The sequence below is a fragment of the Streptopelia decaocto genome, assembly GCF_964273445.1.
Source record: "Streptopelia decaocto genome assembly, chromosome: Z".
In the NCBI taxonomy this organism is placed as follows: domain Eukaryota; kingdom Metazoa; phylum Chordata; class Aves; order Columbiformes; family Columbidae; genus Streptopelia; species Streptopelia decaocto.
The window spans coordinates 27,046,007-27,068,334 of NC_138657.1; the positions used below are offsets into that span (position 1 = coordinate 27,046,007).

Below are 22,328 nucleotides of genomic sequence, written 5' to 3' on the forward strand. Positions count from 1 at the left end.
ATGATTATTTATGAATATGTGTTAACTGCTGCATAAAATAACACTTTCTCAATTAAATATTAAAATGTATTAATTGTTTGGTATGTACAGGTTCATATGAACTTGTTAAATACCACTAATTTACTGAAATGTGTGTCATATTGATAAAAAATGGTGAAGGCCTTGAGGAGAACAAAAAAAACAATGAACAAAAAATACATCTTTTTCCTTCTTCTCATCTTGTCTTGTCACTACCAAATCAGACCCACATAAATACCAGTATCATTACTACCCAGAGAAGCTAATAGATAAGCTTCTGTTTTCCAAAACAATAGCAGTGCACAAACCCACTGCACAAGAGTAAGGCATATTTTTCCTGCCTTTCCCAGAAACTACTCAGAATCACAGAATCATTGAGGCAGGAAAGGACTTCTTGAGATCAGCTCATGCAACCCTGTGGTCAAGTATGGTCACCTAGAGCAGATTGCCTAGGAACGTGTCCAGTTCCATTTTGAGTATCTCTACAGAAGAAAACTTCACAACCTCTCAGAGCAACCTCTGCCAGTGTTCGGTCACCTCCAGTGTATAAAAGTGTTTTCCTGTTCCCAGATGAAATTTCATGGTTTTTAATTTGTGCCCATTGCCTCTTGACAAGTCAGTTGGCACCATTAAGAGAGTTCAGCTCCCTCTTCATTCCCTCCCATCAGGCATTTACACACATGGATAAGATGCCCCTGAACCTTCTCCAGGCTGGACAGTTCCAACTCTCTCAGCCTCTCCTCATGTGGAAGATGTTCCAGTTCCTTCACCATCTTTGTGGTCCTGCACTGGACTCACTCCAGTACATTCATATCTTTCCTCTACTGGGGAGCCCAGCACCACACCCACCACACCAGATGTATCTCACCACTGTTGAACAGAGAGGATTACCTCACTCAGTCTGCTGGCAGCACTCTGCTTATTGCAACTCCAAAGGCCTTTGGCTCATATTCAATTTGGTGTCCACCAGCACCCTCAGGTCCTTTTCTGCAAAGCTGCTTTATAGCTGAGCAGCCCCAGCATGTACTGGTGCCTCGGGCTGTGCCTCCCAAAGGGCAAATTTTTGCATTAACCGGTTTTTGAAATTAATGAGATTATTTCCAGCTCATTTCTCCAGAATGTCAAGATCCTCCAGTGTATCTGCCATTCTTGCCAGTTTTGTGTCATCTGCAGACTTGCTGAGGAGGTACTCTGTCTCAATGTCCAGGTCATGTATGACATGTTAAACAGTACTAACCCCAGCATAGTCCCCTCTGTGTCTGCGTATTCATCCACCTCCCTGTCCACTTAGTTAACCTGTACTTTGTCAGCTTGTGTATGAAGATGTCACTAGAGGCAGTGCCAAATGTCTTACTAAAGTTGAGGTAAAACAACATTCACTTCTCTCCCCTTGTCCACCAAGGTAGTTGCTCATTGCAGAATGCTCTCAGGTTCCATTGAAAGTTAACAGGGTATCAAAGAAATCAGGTAACCCTCTGCTGCTTTTTGCACTAGCAGCAGTAAAATACATAATAGCAAAACTCAGTGGTATTGCGATCCTTGCATGTGACCTTGGTTTACAGTTCCTGTGGCTGAGCCTAGGGAAGAAGAATCCAAGATTAAATTGCAAAACTGCGTAAATTAAGTGATACTGTTAAAATATGTATTTCAACAATTTTTGCATAAATCTAAAAATCCTAGAGCTAATTCTGTATGTTCATAGAAATGTGCTTGTAGCATAAAGCAGAACCTGAACAAAATTCATCTCTTGGACGTATCCAACACCTTCAAGATTAGCTGTCTTGATAATGAACCATTAACTAGTAAAAGACCTAACCAGTTTGATTGTTTGTTTTGGTTTTTGTTTGTTTTTGTTTGTTTGTTTTTCCAAGAGTCTCACTGCAGAGATGAAGCTTTTCTGGGAACTGAATGGGAGTTCTTTGGTAAGGAATGTGGTGTACACCTAGGAGCTGTCTGAGAGTGGAAAATGTTATAAAGCAGTGCATATTAAGTAGCTTATGGAGTTAAAAGGAAAATATATGGAACAGACGTTTGAATATGAATGTCTTTCTGAGTATTGCTTACACTCTATCTGTGAAGACTGAAGTAAAGGAGCTTCTGTCCCAGCACAACATCTGACGAATGAACCTTAGTGTAATTGGTGACACTAATACTTTACAACATTCAAGCATAGCAACACATGTTAATTCTGTAAGAAACTCCTTATGATCTGTCTTAAGCAACTCTTTACAACTTCCTGTATTTCTTTATCAGAACAGTAGGTGTAAACATGAAACAAATAACGGTAGCAGTGTTCATAAATTAAGGTTTTTCTACTAAAAAAGAGGAGTAAGCCTCAAAAAACAACCTTTCCAGAAGTTACTGGGTTTGTTGCCCTGAAGATAAATGGCCAGTCTTAATTTCTTGTCCAAGAACAGATTTGACTACGATTCCTACTCAAAATCTCTTTTAATTACTTTTAAATACCTGAAAGAAGAATTTAGCTGATTCTGCATCTTCAGCAGATAACTGCACATAGATGCTCTGGATAAATAAGAACATTGTCCTGCAGTTACAAATAAAACCACACAGATAATAAATGTTTCAGGTATTTTGTCTAAATTGGAGGTCACTGCAAAAAGTTGTTATGATAATAAATCTACCGTATAAACATACACTCCTGGCACACAGCAGGGGCCCACTTGGGATCATTTATCTCCAGTTCGTTATATTGTCTTCATTATTCAGCAGCCTGGTTCATGCTCAATAGGCTTCAAACAACTTCTAACAGCTGAAGGCTTCTGCAGTTTTGACTTTCTCACTTTGTAACAAAAAGTTGAAAGTTGCCAAATTGCTGTGACGAATTATTGTCATTAATATCAAATTTCAGTGTTTCTTGTTTATGTGATACTGTGAATGTTTGGCTTGGAGTTAGCTAATGTATATGGGAAATTTCCAGTTAAGCATCATTAAATTCACTTTCATATATTGATTAAAATTGTTAATTCAAAAGGCATGTGATTATATATACATACTTGGAAAATTATAATTACTGTCTTAAATAGATTATAAAATAAATAATATTTTATTTTAGAAATATTTATTTTATGTACAAAGATGAACAAAACAGAATCACAGAATAGAATAATGGAAGCATTTTAGTTGGAAGAGACTGTTGTGGTTTAATCCGAGCTAGCAATATAACCATGACAGCTGCTCATTCACTCCCCCACTCCCTCCCCCCCACAAATAGGGGAGAGAATCAAAACCGAAGGGAGAAACTTGGATTGAGATAAATATAGTCAAATAAAATAACAAAATATTAAGACACTACTTGTAAATATATACATATAATAGAAATAGAATAGAAAATAAAAGATACTCAATGCAATTCCTCATTAATTCCATCTGCACTGTACAGCTGATCCCAGAGAGAGGAAAGAATAAAAAGGCAGAAAGGCTGAGAGGCCTCTGCAAAACAGTAGGATGGCAAAAGGCCATACTAATGAAAGTCCAGGACAGAACACATCCAAACAGGTCTCTGTCCCAGCTCTGACAAAGACAGTGAGAGTGAAGACGAGAGAGAAGAAAGCCAAGAAGTGAGGAAGCGAGACCAGAAGATCTCAACTCTCCTTAAACATGAAGCATGATGTTAATGGGATGGAATACTCTTCTGATTAGTTTGGATGTCAGTCAAGGTCTGTCCTATCCACGCCCCCCTTACTAGCTGCCTTGCAACTTTTGGGCAGAGCGCTCAGATTGTCCTTGGCTCTCTGACCAGAGCAATTAAAAACATTAACTCTGTCCCAGGGTGTTATCTTCTTGTTCTCAAACTGAATTCAAACAATGACTGTGCTAGCTATGAAAAAGAAAGGTTTCTAACTGCATGAAGAAAATTAACTCATTTTCAGTCAAACCATCACAGAGACCCTTAAGATCCTCAAGCCCAACCATGACCTAAATTTGGCACTAAACCATGTCCCTAAGAACCTCATCTATACATATTTTAAACACCTCCAGGGGTGGTGACTCCACCACTTCCCTGGGCAGCTTGTTCCAATGATTCACAAACCTTTTCATCAAGAAATGTTTCCTAATATCCACTCTGAACATCTCCTGGCACACCTTGAGGCCATTTCCTCTTTTCCAGTCACTTGGGAGAAGAGAACAACACCCTCCATGCTACAGCCTCCTTTCAGGTAGTTTTAGAGGGCTAGATGGTCTCCCGTCAGCCTCCTCCAGCTAAACAACCCCAGCTCCCTCAACTGCTCCTCACCAGACTTGTGCTCCAGACCCTTCACCAGCTTCATTGCCCTTTGAACTCTCTCCAGCACCTCAGTGTCTTTCCTGTAATGAGGAGCCCAAAACTGACTACTGGATTCAAGGTGGGACCTCACCAGTGCCGAGTACAATAGAAACAAGAAAATGCAATAATTTCATGATTGTTATGCCCAAGGCAACCTGCCACCAACACATTATCCATGAGTCCTTCTTTATTCACAAACAACAGGTCCAGTAGTGCTCCTTCCCTAGTAGGCTTACTGACCATCCGTGTCAGTAAATTGTCTTCCATATATTCCAGGAGTCTCCTAGACTGTTTCGTTTCTGCTGTGTTGTACTTCCAGCAGACATCTGGTAAATCCCCTGCAAGAACAAGGGCTAGTGGTCAGGAAACTTCTCCCAGCTGCCTGCAGAATATTTCACCTGTCCCTTCATCCTGGATGTGTGGTCTGTAACAGACTCCCACCAGGCTGTCTGCCTTGTTGGCCTTCCTCTTGATTCTGTCCCATTAGCATAATCTGTCTCATGCTGTCATTCAGTAGTTTGACCACACCATGATCCTCTTACAAAATTAGAAGTTGCACCTTCCACATTTGTTTCCTTTCTAAAAAACCCATGTAAATTAACAAAATAAAATAGTCAAAAGAATTTTGCTTTGTAAAACAAGAAGAGTAATAATATTGTTTTTAACTCTGTCTCACACCTGTCTGAAGATCAGTTCCTGCGACTTGTAAGCTGTGTGCTGATATTGTAACTCAATGAACAGACTTGCAGAGAACTCCACTCGTGTTTTCAAACCCTTGAATATTTAGTAGCGCACCAAGAGGAAACAGCTTCATCAAGATAAGAGAAGATACCTGAAGAAGAGATAAAAGAGAGTGGAGCAAAAAAGCAGAAATATTGCAGATCTTGGGCAACCTGCAGTTGAGGAAGGAAGGCCATGCGTGAGGACACAAATTTTGGTACAGTAATTGTCTGCTGGCTTACAACAGAGATTTGTAAGAGATGTGGGCAATGGAAATGTCTTTAAAATGAAAAATATGTGTTATCAAAGACCTGACTCAAATAAGGCCAGTCTTTAAAACATGTTTGACCTGCAGATCTGAGACTTCCTCTTGCACTTGGAATGCTGGGAAAAAACAGAAGTTAAAAAATGTGAGTGTATGTATAACAGTATTGTTTCTTAAAGTCTACTTCCTTGCTGAGATAAATTCGGTATCAAGAAAATACAGAAGAGTTTTAATATCAGCCAAAGGGGCTCTCTAATTTTTTGACACTTTAGACTATGCGAAGACACAAAGCTTTTATGGTCTTTTCTAATAGTGCCACTAGAGACAATAAATTTATTTCAATGTGACTGACATTCATTCAATGGAACATCAACATCTTAAAACATTTTAAAAATTTATTTTCAAAAGCATAGTTTTCTTTGAATAACAGATTAATTCAGAGCGGTGGTGCTTTGCTTTGTATCATAATCCCCCTACCAATTAAGCAATCCAGCACAAAATTGTGGTATTACAAGAGTCAATCAGTCTCAAGAGCTTTACATTCCACTGTGTACTAAGAAATTTATTTCAATGGGATTCAGAAAGACTATATAAGAGAGTCCTAATGGTAGTAATAGGGAAGATAAACCAAAGATAGAAGTAAAAGACAAAAACTGATACTCTACTACGCATGAGAATTCATCACTCATATAGTCTAGAAACCAATCCAGGTGTTTTCATGCTTCACTGATTTGCACTTATTATGTGACTTTTTTTTTTTTTTTTTTTTCTGTTAGAGGCAATATACCTTCAAAATGAAGGCCTAATTTTTTTTTTTTAATTTATACAGTTTTTCAGAGTTGCTTATTCTCAGAAACAGATACCACAGCACTAGTTTAGCTGTGCCAGAAGTTGACTAATACATATTCTTCTGTCAAAGGTTGGTAAAGAGGGAGACTATATCAGCTGTAAAGAGACAAATGCAATCACACCAAGGGTTATCAGCCTTATGAACTGAGGAGTCTTGACACTACATAACATTCATTCTCAATTACCAATCTCTGGTTTCTCCTGTTGATTGAACACCACTACAAAATACCTCAAGTAAATGAGCAGATTTTGTGAAATCATCATGGTGTAAGTAGCATGCTTTACTCTTCAAATACATTGAGTTAGCCAACAAACACTAAATGCTAATTCATATTTGACAGTAGCCACAGACTTTTGAAAATGTAGCTTTCTACTCTTTCAGATGTTTAGTTTTGAAGAAAGCACTCATGTTTTGCTGCAACAATGAGGAATGTAATTAATTTTGAGAAAAAGGACATTTAACTTATGGTTATCTGCAGTAGCAAGTGATTAAAAATTTCAATTGTCCTCTTGCACATTACTTCCAGTTATGACTCCAGGTAGACTTGTTTGGAGGGTAAGTTACACAATGTATAAATTGTTATTGAAAAACAACATGTTCTTAGACCTGCATATTCATTTGGGGTAATGGATTTATTTTAGAATCATTGTTATATCCTATATACATTATTAAAAAAGTAAAGTTTCTTGTGAAATTCACCAATTCACTTCATGAACCAAAGAATCAGTTGATTAAACCAATCAACTGATCTAGCAGATTAAAAAAAAAGTATTTGATTATCTTCTAAATTCTGATTTCTATCTAACTTGTCTCAAAACCAGAAAGGTGTTTAGAATCTTGCAGGATCAATTTAAAATCCTGTGGGACTTCCTGAACTAAATTCAGTTTTGGAAATAAATCATATCCAGTTTTCAGTAGTATTCAAAGACTGTTAGACAGGTAGGTACAACAATTCATTTTCTTTGCTGTTAAATCTTACAGTATTAATGGGTGATACTTTCATCTAAGCCACTTGGACATTTGCAATTTTCAAAGCACTAATTTAGTATTCTGTTCTTCTACTAGCTGGATGGCATTCACATCCCTGAACAATATTCTCATGAACATTTCCCAAGCAGTGCAACGCAGAATATTTCTTACACAAAACAATCCAACAAATCTGGTCTTTTTTATTTTGATTCCTGGAAATCACGGCCACTTACTTCACCTCGGAGTTCACAGGTTTTGTCCTTTTTTTTTTTTTTTCACTACTCTTTCTCCTGGACAGAAAGGAAAAAATAAAATCTTCACAGCTGTTCTATGCAGAAGGTAGTGAAGTGGATCCATGAATATGCTGTTGCAACACAAAAAATATAATTATCAGTTCAACTGTTGTATTTTTCTGTCATTTCTTTCTCTCACTGTGTAACTGTTGGACTATCAGTAGCTACAGATAAGCAAATCAAATGTCACAATTTAGTAGGAAAAGAATACAAGACATCATAATTATGTCACTGAATAAACGTCAATACATTACTGCATAGAATTAATGGCTCACCTGGATCTTGAACAGATAAACTGGAAAAACAATATCAAGATAATGAGGGTAAAAAAAGTTATGGGATGGTTTATCTGAGGAGAAGCTAAATAAATTAAGATTCTTCGGGCTTATAAAGGTCCAAATGAACCAAGTTACGCAGAAAGGTTTTAAAATCATGAGTGGCTTCCTGGTCACTTTCGATGATACTTAAACCTTACATCAAAATAACTGTTCTACAATTCTTTAAGTTTAAACTCTTTGAAGGATGCTGGTATCACAAACCTATTATTTCGTGATGTGTGAAGTTCATTACATTTCTTCCAGCTCCTTTCTGATTCACTGTAATTTATATTATGTAGGAAACACTTTTTCTCCCTTTAACTTCAGCAAGATCTGTTGAACTATCTACTCAAAGCTAGCTTTCATGTGTGGCCCAGTATACGACTTCCAGAGAGGATTTTAAATTATTCCAGTCAGTTCCTGTGGGCAAGTGTGTTATTCTAATAAAAATATGCAGAGTATTGACTGTATTTACTCCCACCTTTCCATAAATTGACATTATATACCATACTCAGAATCCAGAATCAAAGCATTAAACCTCCTGCACCTTTACTTGCTGGTTCATCGGTCAGGTCCCAAGCTGGGTTCCCACTCACCGGCAGAACTAGAAACAGGCTGATACATTGAATTACTCCTCAGCTTTAGGTGTTCCCACTAACCTCCATGGAAGCACTACTCTCATTCGGAACTACCCTGGAAGCAATGTATAAGGTATCTCCTGTTCCCATTAACACTTCGAACTGTTTATATGCTTATTCAGAACTATCATCTGTCTTCTAAATGTGCTGCAAAAGCTTCAGATATGACAGTATGCAGAAAAAAACATCATTATACATGTTGTTTTGTAGCATCATGGAAAGTACTAGACAGATCATTGCATTATTTATTTGGCATATGCACACTGACAGCCTCTCACAGCATTAATCTTTTCAAATGGATAAATCTGTTTGAAATTGATTAGCCCTCTTACTTCCCTGTGCAAGAATAATGGTACTGATGCAAATGTAAATCAGCTCCTTTCTGTTACACATCACATTCAAAGCAAATGTTTGCATCACAAAGGGTATCTGTTTGCTCTGAAGGTGTGAAGTGGTTTAGTGGTACAAAATTCTAGTCAACACTTGCTGCCATCTTCTGGTTTTATAAAAATCCACAAATGTATTTTAAAAATACTGCTCTTCAAACCAAAATACTCCTTTGGGACAGACACAAAATGAAACACCATCCTTTAAAAAAATCTACCATCAAATTTCATAGCAATGTTCATGTCACAGATGTAAGTCTACAAAAAGCATTCAGGAAATATTGAGTCTTCACAACATTAAGAAAAGTAATTAGGGCAACATATTCATAATGCAATTATGTTTTATGGATAGCAAAAATACAAGATTTTTAATACTGGTAAGTTTTCAGTGACAGATATTATGTTTTATTATATAATGTCCTATATGATACATATGTATATTCTTACTGATGCACTATGTGCTGTATTTGTATGCTGTATAGAAATTTTACATTTATATAAAAACCACATGGTTAAAAAAAAAATCCAGAAGACTAAAATAGATTTTAGGCTTAAGCCCTTTTGACACTGGGACCACATTACCCTTTTGGACACTGAAAGAGAACTTTAAGCCAGTACTATGAGAAGTGAGAGGAAAGACAATTCTAAAGCAATTTGTGAGGCACAAATCAACAAGAATTCAGCAGAGGTATGAAATAGCAGACAAGGCCCTAAATTCTGAGGTTCAAAACACCAAAAGACATATCAGTACAAAACAGTGTCACAAAGGCCTAAAAGGTAACTCCCAATAAGCTAGCTCTGGAACTAGACTTGGACCTTCATTTCTAGAAAAATAGGTTAATTAGCCTAGACATATGACCAAGCTAATGCTTTGGCAATCCAAAATGCATGCATGATGCCATATTGCAATTTATGAACACATAGTTTTCTTTAGCACGGTAATAACTTCAGATATGTCCTGTTCAGTTTGAAAATGTCTGAGCGTGGTGCTCAGAGACTATTGCTTAATTTCCTTTACATTTGTAAAAATCCAGCAAATGCCACCAAAATTCACCAAACTACTGTTATTCAGTTGTCTAAGCCTTTAAAACTCTATTATTTCCCTGCTGAGATGCAAAAAACTCTCTGAAGTAGGTGTGGTTTAGATGCATGTCACTGGTAAGGCTCTAAAGTATGTGAGGCAGCCTGCCTTGCTTGCTGCCTAGAGCCAAGTTGCTTAAATGGCAAAACCTCACTGTGGATTTCATGCCCTAGTACTTCAGTTCAATTCCTAAGCATCCCTTCCTTATTGCTACACTTCCCCCAGTGACGTATGGCTAGCTTGTGGACACATCTTGAGAAGAAGGATTTCAACAGGCATCAAGGCACACAGATTTAAACTTACAAAGTGAAGCTGGACAACTTCAGGTACCTCAGAAAATCTAAATATTAGACATTTTAAAAGAACTGTTCTTCTAGCTACAGAGGATCGCCCAGTGGAAGTAAAACTGAGAAGTGAGACAATTTGACAAGCAGATGACAGCTTCCTTGAGTTCTAGTCCTCATAACACACGTTTTTTCCTCAGTGAAAAAATTCCTTGGGTTCAGGGTTCTGTAGTATGCTGGTTTGACTGAAAACAAGTTAATTTTCCTTGTGCAGCCAGAAACATTTATTGTGTTTAGGTAGCTAGCACAGTCATTATTTGGATTTAGTTTGAGAACCAGAGCTAACACCCCAGGGCAGAGTTAATGTTTTTAATTGCTCTGCTTTGAGAGCCAAGGATGTTTGGAGTGCTCTGCCCACAGGTGTGAGGCATTGAGGAAGTGGGGCATGGATAAGACAGACCTTGACTGACATCCAGGCTGATCAATGAGAATATTCCATGCCATTAGTATCACGCTTTGTATTTAAGGAGAGTCATGATCTTTCAGCTGGCTCTTTTTCAGAGCCAGGATGGAGACCTGTTTGGGGGAGTTGTGTTCAGGACTTTCTTTAGTTTGTCCTTTTGCCACCTTGCTGTTTTGCAGAGGCCTCTGGGCCTTTCTGCCTGTTTCTCTCTCCTCTCTCTGAGGTCAGCTGTTCAGGACTGGGGTGCTGCTTCCCAGGACTGGCAGCTTGGTGCAGACAGAGTTCACAAGGAATTGCACTGAGTATCTTTTATTTTAGATTCTATTTCCGTTTTATATATATTAGTAGTAGTAGCATACTAGTGTTATTTTGTTATTTTATTAAAATAGCGTTTGTCTCAATCCACAAGTTAGTCCCTTCCCTTTCAATTTTTTTTCCTATTTGGAGGTGATGGAGGGGGAGTGAGTGAGTGGTTGTCATGGTTATACTGCTAGCTCGGGTTAAACCATGCCATGTAGATAACTAAGTTCAACTCAGTACAAGGAAAAATGAGTGAGGAAATTGCTAGACAGAATTCTAAATCATAGTATCAGGGAGAAACCAAGAAGCAGCCTAGAAATGTTTGGTATAAATCATTAGTCTGTTCTTTGAACAGTGGGTCTATTTGAAAACTTAAACCAGAGAACAAATAGATAATAGGGTATTCCACTATTCAGACAGTCTGAAAATTCTTTATGAATTATCTTACAAGAGAATACTTAAGTCCCCAGTTGACCATGTGATGAAACATTGTTGCAATATTAGAAAAGAGACTGAGAGATGTAAAACAGTAATAGTTGTTCAATATGTGAAATGTTTAAAGAAGAAGTGATTCAAAGAGGTACACAGGTGTTGATGAATCTACTTTTACTACTGATCAAATAAATAAAATACTACACTTATATTTGTCACAAAATCACGTACTACAGTCAAGACTACACAGCTTTAAGACAAGTTAAAAATTATCTAAACAACGAGGGTCACCAACTTTTTATTCATCATAAGAAAAAAAAATCATCATTCTGAGTTTTCATTTTGATACCTAAAATGATTAATGGCACAAATCAAGAGGAAAAATCACGCTAACAGTACTTAATGACTACAATGATATAGAAAATCCACTGTACATAAACAACAACCACCTTAAACTGGCTAACATAGATGTAGGCATTGCTTTGTGGGGGGCAAGTGGTTTCAGCTACAGTATCAAACAAGAGGCAAAATTCAAATAATATGTACATGAAAAATTTACGCTTTGAAGGTGTGTGGGTATGTGCATTTCCCACATGGCCCTGCTATTTCTCATCAGTGGTCACTTCAGGCCTCCTCAACAGTTACCAGTCACAGGTTATCAGCTGCTTTTGCATAAGTTTGCACTCTAGTGCTTTTCTCATATAATGATAAAAGTAACTATGGCATTTAATTAGCCTGCTTGAGTTACATGTTTTAAAATTATTGAGCTCTAGCGTCACGTGGTTTTAAGCTACAGCAGTCCATGACTCCTCTAAACTGGAGTACAACTGTCCATTCACCCTTTTCCTACGAAAATCTCATACAGGGGAATCACTGAATTCAGATTTCTATTTGAGCCATGGAGTCCAAGTATCTTCATTTACAAATGCAGAGAGAGTAACAGTGCAGAAAGACCAGGCAGTGAGACATAAGCAATGATGGCTGCAGTCCTGCTGACTCAGCAGGGATGGGCAAGTTGACACCCCATCACAGCACGGGTAGTCACAGTACACATCCAAATGCTCCCTTAAGGAACTGTTTTGCGAGGGCCTTCTATGGATTACAATAACAATTTTTAAAAGGGGAGACAAATACTGCATTCATCTCTAGGACATCTCCAAGTGACTTTTAGCATCTATATGGGTTTCTTTAACCTGTGGGCAGAGATAAAACCTCCAAGGATGTCTTTGGCAACAAACTCCATTTTCACTTCTTGGCCTTTTACCTATAGTATCTAAGGATATTAACAATATGGGAAGATCACATAGTCTTGCTCCACCTAGTTCCATATAGAACTCATCCACTCCCTACTAGATGGCTGCTGTGCTCCCAAGGGTGCTCTCCCAAAGCCAGTTCCACCTGAAATGCAACTATACTTTTGTTGTGAGAATTTACATTTGACATCTGCACTTACTTTAAAAACTGATATAAAAGAATTTTAAAATGTTCATGTTAATCGTAATCATTTGTTGAATATAAACTACCAGAAAATGCATGACCCCATCAGTCCAATACTATGTTGACAAATCTACGTATACCCACCAGATGGTACTGTCTCTATCAGGCTCTTCAACTGTAACTCTAGGTGTCATTAACATCACTAGCTGAATTACTCCCACACTCCAATTCTTGCAGTCTTGTGAGCAAAAACACCAAGTGTCAACTTCAATATCCAGAGGTTCCATTATAGCTAAGGTTTCCCAAGAGCATGTGAGCTTTGCCACTCCCTCTCTCTTCCCTCCTCCCCACCATGTAATCCTGCCTTTTAAGGTATTATCATTATTAATTAATTAATCAATTAATTAATTAAAATACATTCCTATCAGTTGACCTTTGACACAGGATAATTTTAAAAATACTGATACTGCAAAACAGCCACAGAATTGCACACTTCATAAGAAGGAGTCATGTTTCTGGTTTGGCCAGCTGAGACGAAAAAATATTTAGCCACACACTGACCTTCAGATCTGATACCACATTCTTGCTCTATCTCGTCTCCCTCCTCACTTCTTCCCACACCAAAAAAAATCCTTGAGACATTTAGCAGACCAAAGAGTCTTACAGGTTAAAGCTAGTCTACAAACTACCATTTGACTACTACTATTACTAACCTTCAGTATTGCATCACTACAGCTGCCAATAGCACAACTCTATTATGTGATTAAGGTTCAGTAGCACAACAGAAGTGTGAATGCAGCATAGGAAGTGCAGGCTCCACTAGAGATTAGTGCTTAGTGTCTAATTAAAACACAAATCATATGTTCAGCAATTACACAGCACATGTAAAGAGAAGTGAAGTGCCACATGTGCAAGATAGGCAGCATGCTGGAGGTGTTTGTCTCTGCAGCACAGTGGGAATATCCACTGTCGCTGAAGAAATGGAGCTGTGCTTCACCCACAGAGGCTAGGAGTAAAGAACAATATGAGGATGGCCTATAAGGTCTGCAAAGTGATTTCTTAAAATTAAGGAAGTTATATCTAGATGTCGCTTTTGTCTGGGTTGTACAAAATAGCAAGTAGTGTATTCTGAGCAGTTCTATCAATGGCATCTGTATCCTATGACTAATATTATTAACTTTGGTTCCTGTTGTGGAAATTTGTCTTGTCTAATACAGATTACTTGTATTTCCAGCATTCATAATTGCCCTATTGGGGACCTGATGCCATTTCTACCAGAATCAGTGGTAACGCTTGTGTTTACTTAGGTGGTAGGAGAATCAGATACAATGACCCTTATGTTGCTCTTCCAAAAACAGACAGTAAAAACAAATGTTACTCCAAAACTTGGCTGTTCAGGAAGCCAATTCAGAGTGCATGTGCTGTGTGGAAGGGACACTTATTTTTTTCCCAGTTGGAACCATTTAGGGAAATCCTTTCCCCATTTTTATATACACTGGAAAAGTAAGGGCCAAGATAAAGCTCCAAAATCCTGTGAGTTTTAGTAGAAATACAGCAGGGGTAGGTTTGAAATGAGTCTTTTGAGTGAAAGGGTGAAATGTCTCAATGTTCCAACTGCTTTAATAGTGGAACAATTGTCATTCTATGTGTGTTCAAGCTCAATAGTCCACTCACTTTCCCTCTGTCAACTCAAAATTTTAGTTCATATGATAATATTTATCAGATAAAACGTATCAGTAACTGTGCATTTCTGCAGAACATTTGGGTTCTATGAAGTTGTGTACTTGAAAGGAGAAAAAAATATTTTGATTTGCCCCAGTAATCACATACCTAGAAAAGTACTAAAGCAAGAACTAAAGGGAGAGAAATTGTCTCCCAAACAGTTTGAAATAAAGAAGGGATACTTTATCTGGGAATGTTTTGGATGGATTAATGGTCTTTCATGATATATATTTTTAAACTGCAAATCCTTTAAACCTGTTTGTTGCAGAGAATTTTTATTGTTATTAAAAATGTGTCAAAGGTTTCTGTCTGTCTGAAATTGTAATCCATAGGTTTAGAAGTGTATATCAGTATAGTTTGTTGTTTTTTTTTTTTTTAGATATATTGCTATAGGTCCTCTCCATATTGTCTCAGTCTCCTTTCAGATCTTTTTCTCCAGGTCTGCTTTCAGCCCAGCCACTTTCTACAGATTCTTAATCTACAACAAACTCTATATCACTCCCTCAAAGGCAAACATCTCTCCTTCCATCACTTATGAAACCTGGCTACGTGTCTGCTCTGAGAAGCACAGATAAACTACAAAATTTGTGAATACTGCTTGAACTGGATGTATTTTTTTTCAGATAGGAGGGTAGGTACTACATTTAAATGAAAATATTTGAAGATTAAATAGAAGCCATTTCAATATAATAACAGAACTCATCTCAAGTGAGGAAAGGTTTTTAGCTTTTTCAACATAGTAAGCATTGAGAGAAATAAAAAACTTTTTAATGTCAACAAATCCATATTGATTTTAAAAACAACACGAGGTGCCATAATACACGATATAAGTAATCATTAACAACCTAGCCAAGTAGTAATTTCTCAGATAAATCTACTGGTTTTGATTGAAATCAGGGCTTTATTTGTGATGCACTGTATCACCTGACAAAGCCTTTAATGAGTCAATAAAAATACAAGGACGTATAACAAAATACACTCAGTGTCAGATTTAAATTTATCCTGCCAGCAGTGCCACATCAGTATTTACAGATGGTAAGACAAATGTGTATTACTTTGTACATGCAAACATAGTATTTCCAATTCCATTTTCCTTTCTATATAATGTTCCTTTTCATGGCTTATGAGTGATTTACTAAATTTAAAATGAAATGCAAATTCTGAAATCTGGTGTAAATTATATTTATATATATATATAGTGCAAAGAAAGTACATGTTAAATATAGTCCTTCATCGGTTCTTTCCATAAAGTATACTGGAAAAACCTCTTTTGTATACTGCTATGTTAGACTACAGTTATATTTAGCTTATTTTTTGCTGACTATACATTATGTGCTTGTTTTTTTAATTCATGCGATCTGCTTTAAGTACCCCAATGGATATAAAAAATAGAATGTTTAAATAGTCATTGTTTCTCTTGATTTTTCATAACTGTTTCTCTTGTTTTCCTTAGATAATTTCAAAACAGGTTCCTATCAACCCAAATAAGACTTCAAATATTTATGTTAATTAAAATAAATTATGAAAACACTGCAATAAGCCCATCTGGTGAAAATCAAATAATTTCAACTAACAAAGATGATAGTTTGCAAAAAAAGCAACTCCAAATTGCTGAGAAATGTTTTGACTCTAGAAGATTCCCAGATCATTATTCCTCCAAAAGTACGAAGACCAATGGATGCTATAAGAACCTAGCCAATATATCTGACCTCTACAGAAATATCCTGTGTTCATTAAAAAATAAAGAAATTCAAAGTCTCACTTGATTCTGAAACAAAAAGTATAATCAATGATAACAATAACAATATTGTTCAATTATCAAACTACAAAAAATAAAAACAGAAATATGGAAAACATCAGCCTCAATGGCAAAGCTCATATTGAATCATATGGATGAAGTGCATGGCAATTGTCAAAACATGGTATTTTTTAATTCCTGGGTCATCTGCATACAGGGAAGGATTCTTTATTCCACTTGTATTTTACAATTACTATAAATACGCAAAAACTGAAACTTCAAAGCAAATCTATGCAAAACCTGTTTTAAACAACCATTTGCAGACACTGCCAATAAGTTCATATGAAACATATAACAACTACGATGTATGCTTACAGGAAAGCACTGCCCATTATGACAGAAAAAGGTCACACTGTTCTCCATTTATGATGGAGTCAGATTCAAGATCCTCAGTTTGAATTTATTAGTCCCAATGCCTTTCTGAGTAGTACTTCCAAAACAACAACCACAAAGACTTTCTGATGCAGTTCTGCATCTTCTATAGAAAATGCTTGTCTTCAGACAACAATCTTGAGTACCTGATAAAATCTACAGCTTTACACCCTATGCTGCTTTCTGCTCCTGCATTATTCCTCAATTTCATCCAGCGTAATAAAGTCCTGCAAAAATAGAATACAGTGCAACTTGACAAAAGACACCTGCTGAGGCTACCTACTGAATATAATTCAGGTAATGCAAACCTTAGGATGCCATAGCTCAACCATAGTTGAGAATGTCTATGATAAGTCATTTAAAGAAAAAAAAAAAAACAAACGTGAACTCTAGTGTAGTCATGTCCCTGGTCCCAGGGAAATTCTGAAAGTAGTGAAGTGCAGTTATTAAAACCAGCAAATTTCTTGGTTTCAATGAGGATTTATCTTTTCATGAGACAATGAAAAGAGATCTAAAATTTCTAATAAAGGAACAACCATGAAAATTGACATAGTCTTAGGCAAAAATAATTGTACTTCTCTTGGTATTAATTAAGTTTCAGTGTTTTAACTGATGCATCTACTACAGCTTTTTTCTGACTGTGAAAGACAAGAATTGCAAGTTAGCTGTAACAGAGTAATGTTGTCAGTTAGAGGAAATAATGATGAATGAGAAACTTATGGACTTCAGATGTTATATTTAAAAATGACATTTGAAACAGAAATAATTACATCCCTGTTTTATCAGTTCAAATACCATACCTATATATCTGATTTACAAATATGTTTTCATGTTGTATAAAATGTAAAAATATACATCCAGGTTTTGTTCTTAAGTGTCTTTGAGATTCATTACTGATCTTAGAGGAAACGGCTGTAGGTGAAACAGAAAGCGTGAGGTACTAGCTTTCTAGTACAAGCATAGGAGATCTGCCAGGGCAAATATTTGTTATTACTCTTCCAGTTGGGATGACTCTCCAGCTAAAATCCTCTGCGCAGGTACTCTCTTATTGTTTATGCGCTTGCAGTAAAAGGAACTAAGTGCGGATGCAGTATACTTTTGCTTAATTAACATCCTTGGTATCACAAAGTTATTAATTTCCCTGCTTTTGCCATATGGCACCTCTTCAATTGAAGCAGGAACCATCGACTTCGTGGTCTGCTCCTGTTTAGCATTCACATATAGAGCCAGACTTTTGTAGTTACTGAGGCACTGAAAAACACATGCTGAATGGTGTTGATGTGAGCAACAGATTAATTCCTGCCAGCAGAGACCAGCAAGAGAGAGCAGTTCACATCTAGAAAGGGAAAAGCCACAGTTTACACTGCTAGGGATCTGCTGAAAAAGACACTGAGTCATCTTAGAGGATGTGTTCAGAAGCCTACTGTACTTTTAAAGTTTCTGTTTTGCCAAACTGCAGAGTGCATTTCTTTGGTGATGGCAGGAAGAATATAATTACTCTCTAATTTGTTCCTAGAACTGTAAGAACTGGCTTTAAAATTAAGCAAAAATGTTTCACTGGTAAGCAGATCTTGGAGTTTTATTGCATACCATGATCAGGTGGAAAATTCAGGAGTGGTTTTGCTTCTGAGTTTCACAGAGTTTAAGCAGTTTAGGCTCAGTACTACAGACTTGCTGAGTAGTATTACTACACTTTTCAGCAATTACTGTATTGCTGCATGTATAACTGAAGTAGTTTAGGACTGACACATATTTCACCTTGTCCTGAGGAAAAGGTTGTGTAAGTAGAGCAAATGTTGTTTCACCATGATTCAGCTGATCCTGAATGAGATTCAAAGCCATGGCTCTGAAAGATTTAGAAATAAGGCATTCTTGCAATGTGTGATGTCACTGCATTTATGAATGCATTTAAAATGCTTCATGAAATAGCTCATTAATTTTGACATCCCTGTAAAACTGATCGAATTCTGGTTTTGAGGACACACTAAGTGAGCTTCATAGTCCATCCCGTTTTATTCACCACTCTTCATGCTTTTTCGATCCAAAGCCATTCTGAAAGCATTATCTGCAACATGGAAGAAACAAGCATAAGGAGTTTCATTTTTATAAACATGAAAATACATGGAATCATGGCAGTATACCTGAAGCTATGTGAATTCACTAGACCCTGGAAATCAGAAGATTTGGAGAAGCATAAAAAACTCAGAAACATCTTTTATGTTTTTTCTATGAGCAAATTTGCTTGTCTGAGCTCTGATATGTGACTGAGGTGGCTGCCGGTAGTCGTCCTGTAGCAGAGAACAGCATTGTACCCTGAAAATGACCTGACATCCTGGCAGACCTTTGAAATGTTGAGTCACTTCAGTAGAAATTTGAGCAGTGTTGGCACAGAAGTCAAGAGTAAACTGACCCAGGATCACCCTTTGGCACAGAGGAGACTGTGGCCTCCAAGCTCAGCTTGAAGAAATGGTATGAGCAGGGAGCCCAGAAATCTGGCTGGTAATACTTAGCCAGATGTGAAGCAGTTTTATTACAGATGTGAAGTGCCATAAAGGTATAAGCACCTTTGATCATAAAATTGGGAAAAGCATAGAGATTATTAATGGATCTCTATTTGGGCCGCAGGAACAAACAGAACTTGTGTTCAAGTGAAAAAATGGCTATCCAGGTGCCTGTGATTGTGTCCTGTACATACACAGAATTCTCAAAGTTTGTGGAAATCCCAGGGAGAAATTTCAGTTCATGTGACTGGTAGAAGCCAGCCCTGGGGATGCATGCTGCCAAAGCCCGACTTCGGAAGAGTTAAGCGGACAGGAGTAGATGTAGATGGAATTAACAACTTGCTCTTCAATGATCAGATAGGAAGATATGTGATTTAGCCAGAAAAGCCCTATGTTCATGTTTTTATCTAGAGACACCTTATAAGAAATATATTTGGCTTTTTATAATAAATTTATAGAAAGCCTGCTGCATAAATGTTCTCACGTATGTGTAGCAGTGCTTGGCCACTGTTACATTTGATACGCACAAGTTGCTGTCTGTATTTTGGTTTTTATTGGTCTAGATTATCTCTTTCTAATGCTGTGTTTATTTTTATGTTACTGCTGTCTCTCAAGAGAAAAAGGTGTTAAACCCAAGAGCTGCAAAAACAGAGATTCCAGTTTCTTCAAACAATACACAACAAACTTCAGAGGAACCTAAGTGTCAGTTAGTATGGGGTTTTTTGTTGTCTGTTATCCTTCTTCAGTTTCTCTCTCTCCCCCCTTCCTTGCATTAATAAATGGAGAACAACAATGATGTCCTTGATAAAAGTGTGCTTTCTTCAACCCAGCTACTTCTTTGTAAATGATTAAATTCTGCATCTTGGGGGAAGGAGAGGCATTGCTGATGCAGCAGACTGTGGATAAGTAGGCAAATACATGCCACAGTGAAAGAAAAGGTCAGGAAAAGCAGTAGGTAGCTTTCTTTTATTAGACAGTAACAAAGGAAACTGTATAATCTCTACCAGTCTTCCCATTCCTATCCCCCCAGCCAATAAGACAGTCTAATTAAAATGGTTTCATTTAGTGTCGTAGATACAAAGGTTCAGTGACAATCACAGAAGGGAATACAGCCTGCTCCTGCGCGGGATCCGCATCAGCTGCTGCTTCCTTTGGGCACACCCACCTGCTCTGGCGTGGGGTCCTCCCTGGGCTGCAGGTGGATCTCTGGTCCAGCATGGACCTCCGTGGGCTGCAGGGAACAGCCGGCCTCACCGTGGTCTGCACCACGGGCTGCAGGGCAATTTCTGCTATGGCACCTGGAGCACCTCCTGCTCTCCTGACCTTGGTGTCTGCAGAGTTGCTTCTCTCACATGTTCTCACTCCTCTCTCACAGCTGCTGTTGTGCAGCGGTTTTTACCCTCTCACAAATACATTATCACGGAGGTGCCACGAGTGTTGCTGAGGGGCCCAGCAGGAGCTGAGCTGGAGCCAGCTGGAACTGGCAGCTGGAACTGGCCGTGTCCAGCACAGGGCAGCCCCTGATCCCTCTGCAGAGAGACAGACATCCCTGTCCCCATAAACTTGCCACGTAAACCTAATACTGCATGCTATAAAAGCTCACGGGGTTGCTTAACAATAAAATATTTAAACTAAATTCCAAATCTAACTGTTGCAGTTCTAGGAACAGGCTGGAGGATAACTATGTTCCTCCTGTCATCTGTGGCTGTCCAGCAGAACCGGAAGCTCCACAATCAGGGCAGGCATGACCCACATTTTTCAGTTTGATTCAGCAGATCCCCAAGCCAACAAACAGCATGAGAATCAAACTCTTCGGAGAAGTATCTTAAATTCAACTTGGTTTAGTCATTATGCTAGTAACAGTTCAGCCACTTTCAAACAGCTGAGAGATGTAATAATTTCTACGCTTGCCCACCCCGAGGAAAAAATTCTTCAATAAATCGTAATGGCTAACATATTTAAACGCCTAGGACGAGGTCCTTGATATATTAAAAAGAAACAAAATGGCTAGACAGCGTGACACCCCCCCCGGCTTCCCTCGGAAATGGTTCGCTCTCAGGCCCCCGCCGGCTGCCGCAGCCTCAGCGACCCGCGCAAGTGGCCCCCCCCCGCGCGCGCAGCCGGCACCGAGCTACCGCGCCTGCGCGCGGGAAAACGTACCAGGGCGCCTGCGCAAGTGGCCCCGCGCCTCGGCGGCCGGCGGGAGGTGGGCGGGACGGAGGCGGCGGGGCGGGGCCGGGCGGGTCCCGCCCCCTCGGGCCGCGGGGCGGCGCAGCGCGTGTGGCGGGGGCGGGGCCGGGGCCGCGCTGGGCTCTGAGCGGCGGCGTCGCTGCTGCTGCCGGGGCGGCAGGATGGTGTTTGAGTCGCTGGTCGTGGACGTCTTGAACCGGTTCCTCGGCGACTACGTGGTGAATCTGGACAGCTCCCAGCTGAAGCTGGGCATCTGGGGAGGTACGGGGCTGCCGCGCCAGGGAGCCGCCCGCCCGCCGCCGCCCTTGGGACTTCCGCGGCGCCTGCCTCGGCCCGGCCGGGCTCGGGGCCGTCCTGCCGCCCGCGCAAGGGAGGAGGCCAGGGCGGTGTCCCTGGGGCGTCCGGGCCGGGCGGTGCCGCGCCCGTCGCCGTGCCGCGCTGGGCTGGGCTGGGCTGCCTGCCCGGCAGCTCTTTCGCCGCTCCACCTGCCCGGCTTAAAAATAGTCGTGGGGGCGGGCGAGATGGGGAGGAGATGTCGGGGGGCGGGCGTGGAGCAGCTGGTGGCGGTTGCGGCAGCGGGGGACGGGAGGCGGCAGCGGGGCCAGAAGCAGCCGCAAAACCAGAGGAAAAAACGGGCGAAAATGCTTGAGGTGTATGCGTGTTCGCTTGGGCGTGTTCGCCTGGGCTTGGGCTGGCGGGTTTCGCGGTCTTCGGGCCCTTGCGGCGTTTGCGGGAAGTTTGGGGCGTAGCTGGCGCCCCCGGAGCCCGCCTCCCAGCCCGACCCGGCCGTGGGTGCGTGCGACACCGGGCAGAGTGACTGAGACATTCCCTGCCCCGGAATAACAAACTGAAAATAAACACTGGGCGTTTTGATTGCGTTTTGTGTCAGTGGAATGCCAGTGAAGTCAGTGGCCCCTCTGCAAACGGGGGTGACGTGCCATTTTTCTGGGTGCTGTTATTTGTAGGTCTAGAATAGTTGTCATGTTTCATTTTTTTTTTGTCAGTGG

The 22,328-nt window shown here is 39.5% G+C and overlaps 1 protein-coding gene across 1 annotated transcript in view; it reads left to right on the forward strand.

The window, feature by feature from the left end:
• The first annotated feature begins 21,421 nt into the window (after positions 1-21,421).
• The window catches only part of VPS13A (vacuolar protein sorting 13 homolog A), a 105,818-nt gene continuing 104,911 nt past the window's right edge, over positions 21,422-22,328 (forward strand). The window contains exon 1 of the mRNA XM_082074915.1: positions 21,422-21,582. Coding sequence (XP_081931041.1) covers positions 21,483-21,582 — 100 coding nt within the window. The 5' untranslated portion in view covers positions 21,422-21,482. The remainder of the gene's footprint in view (positions 21,583-22,328) is intronic.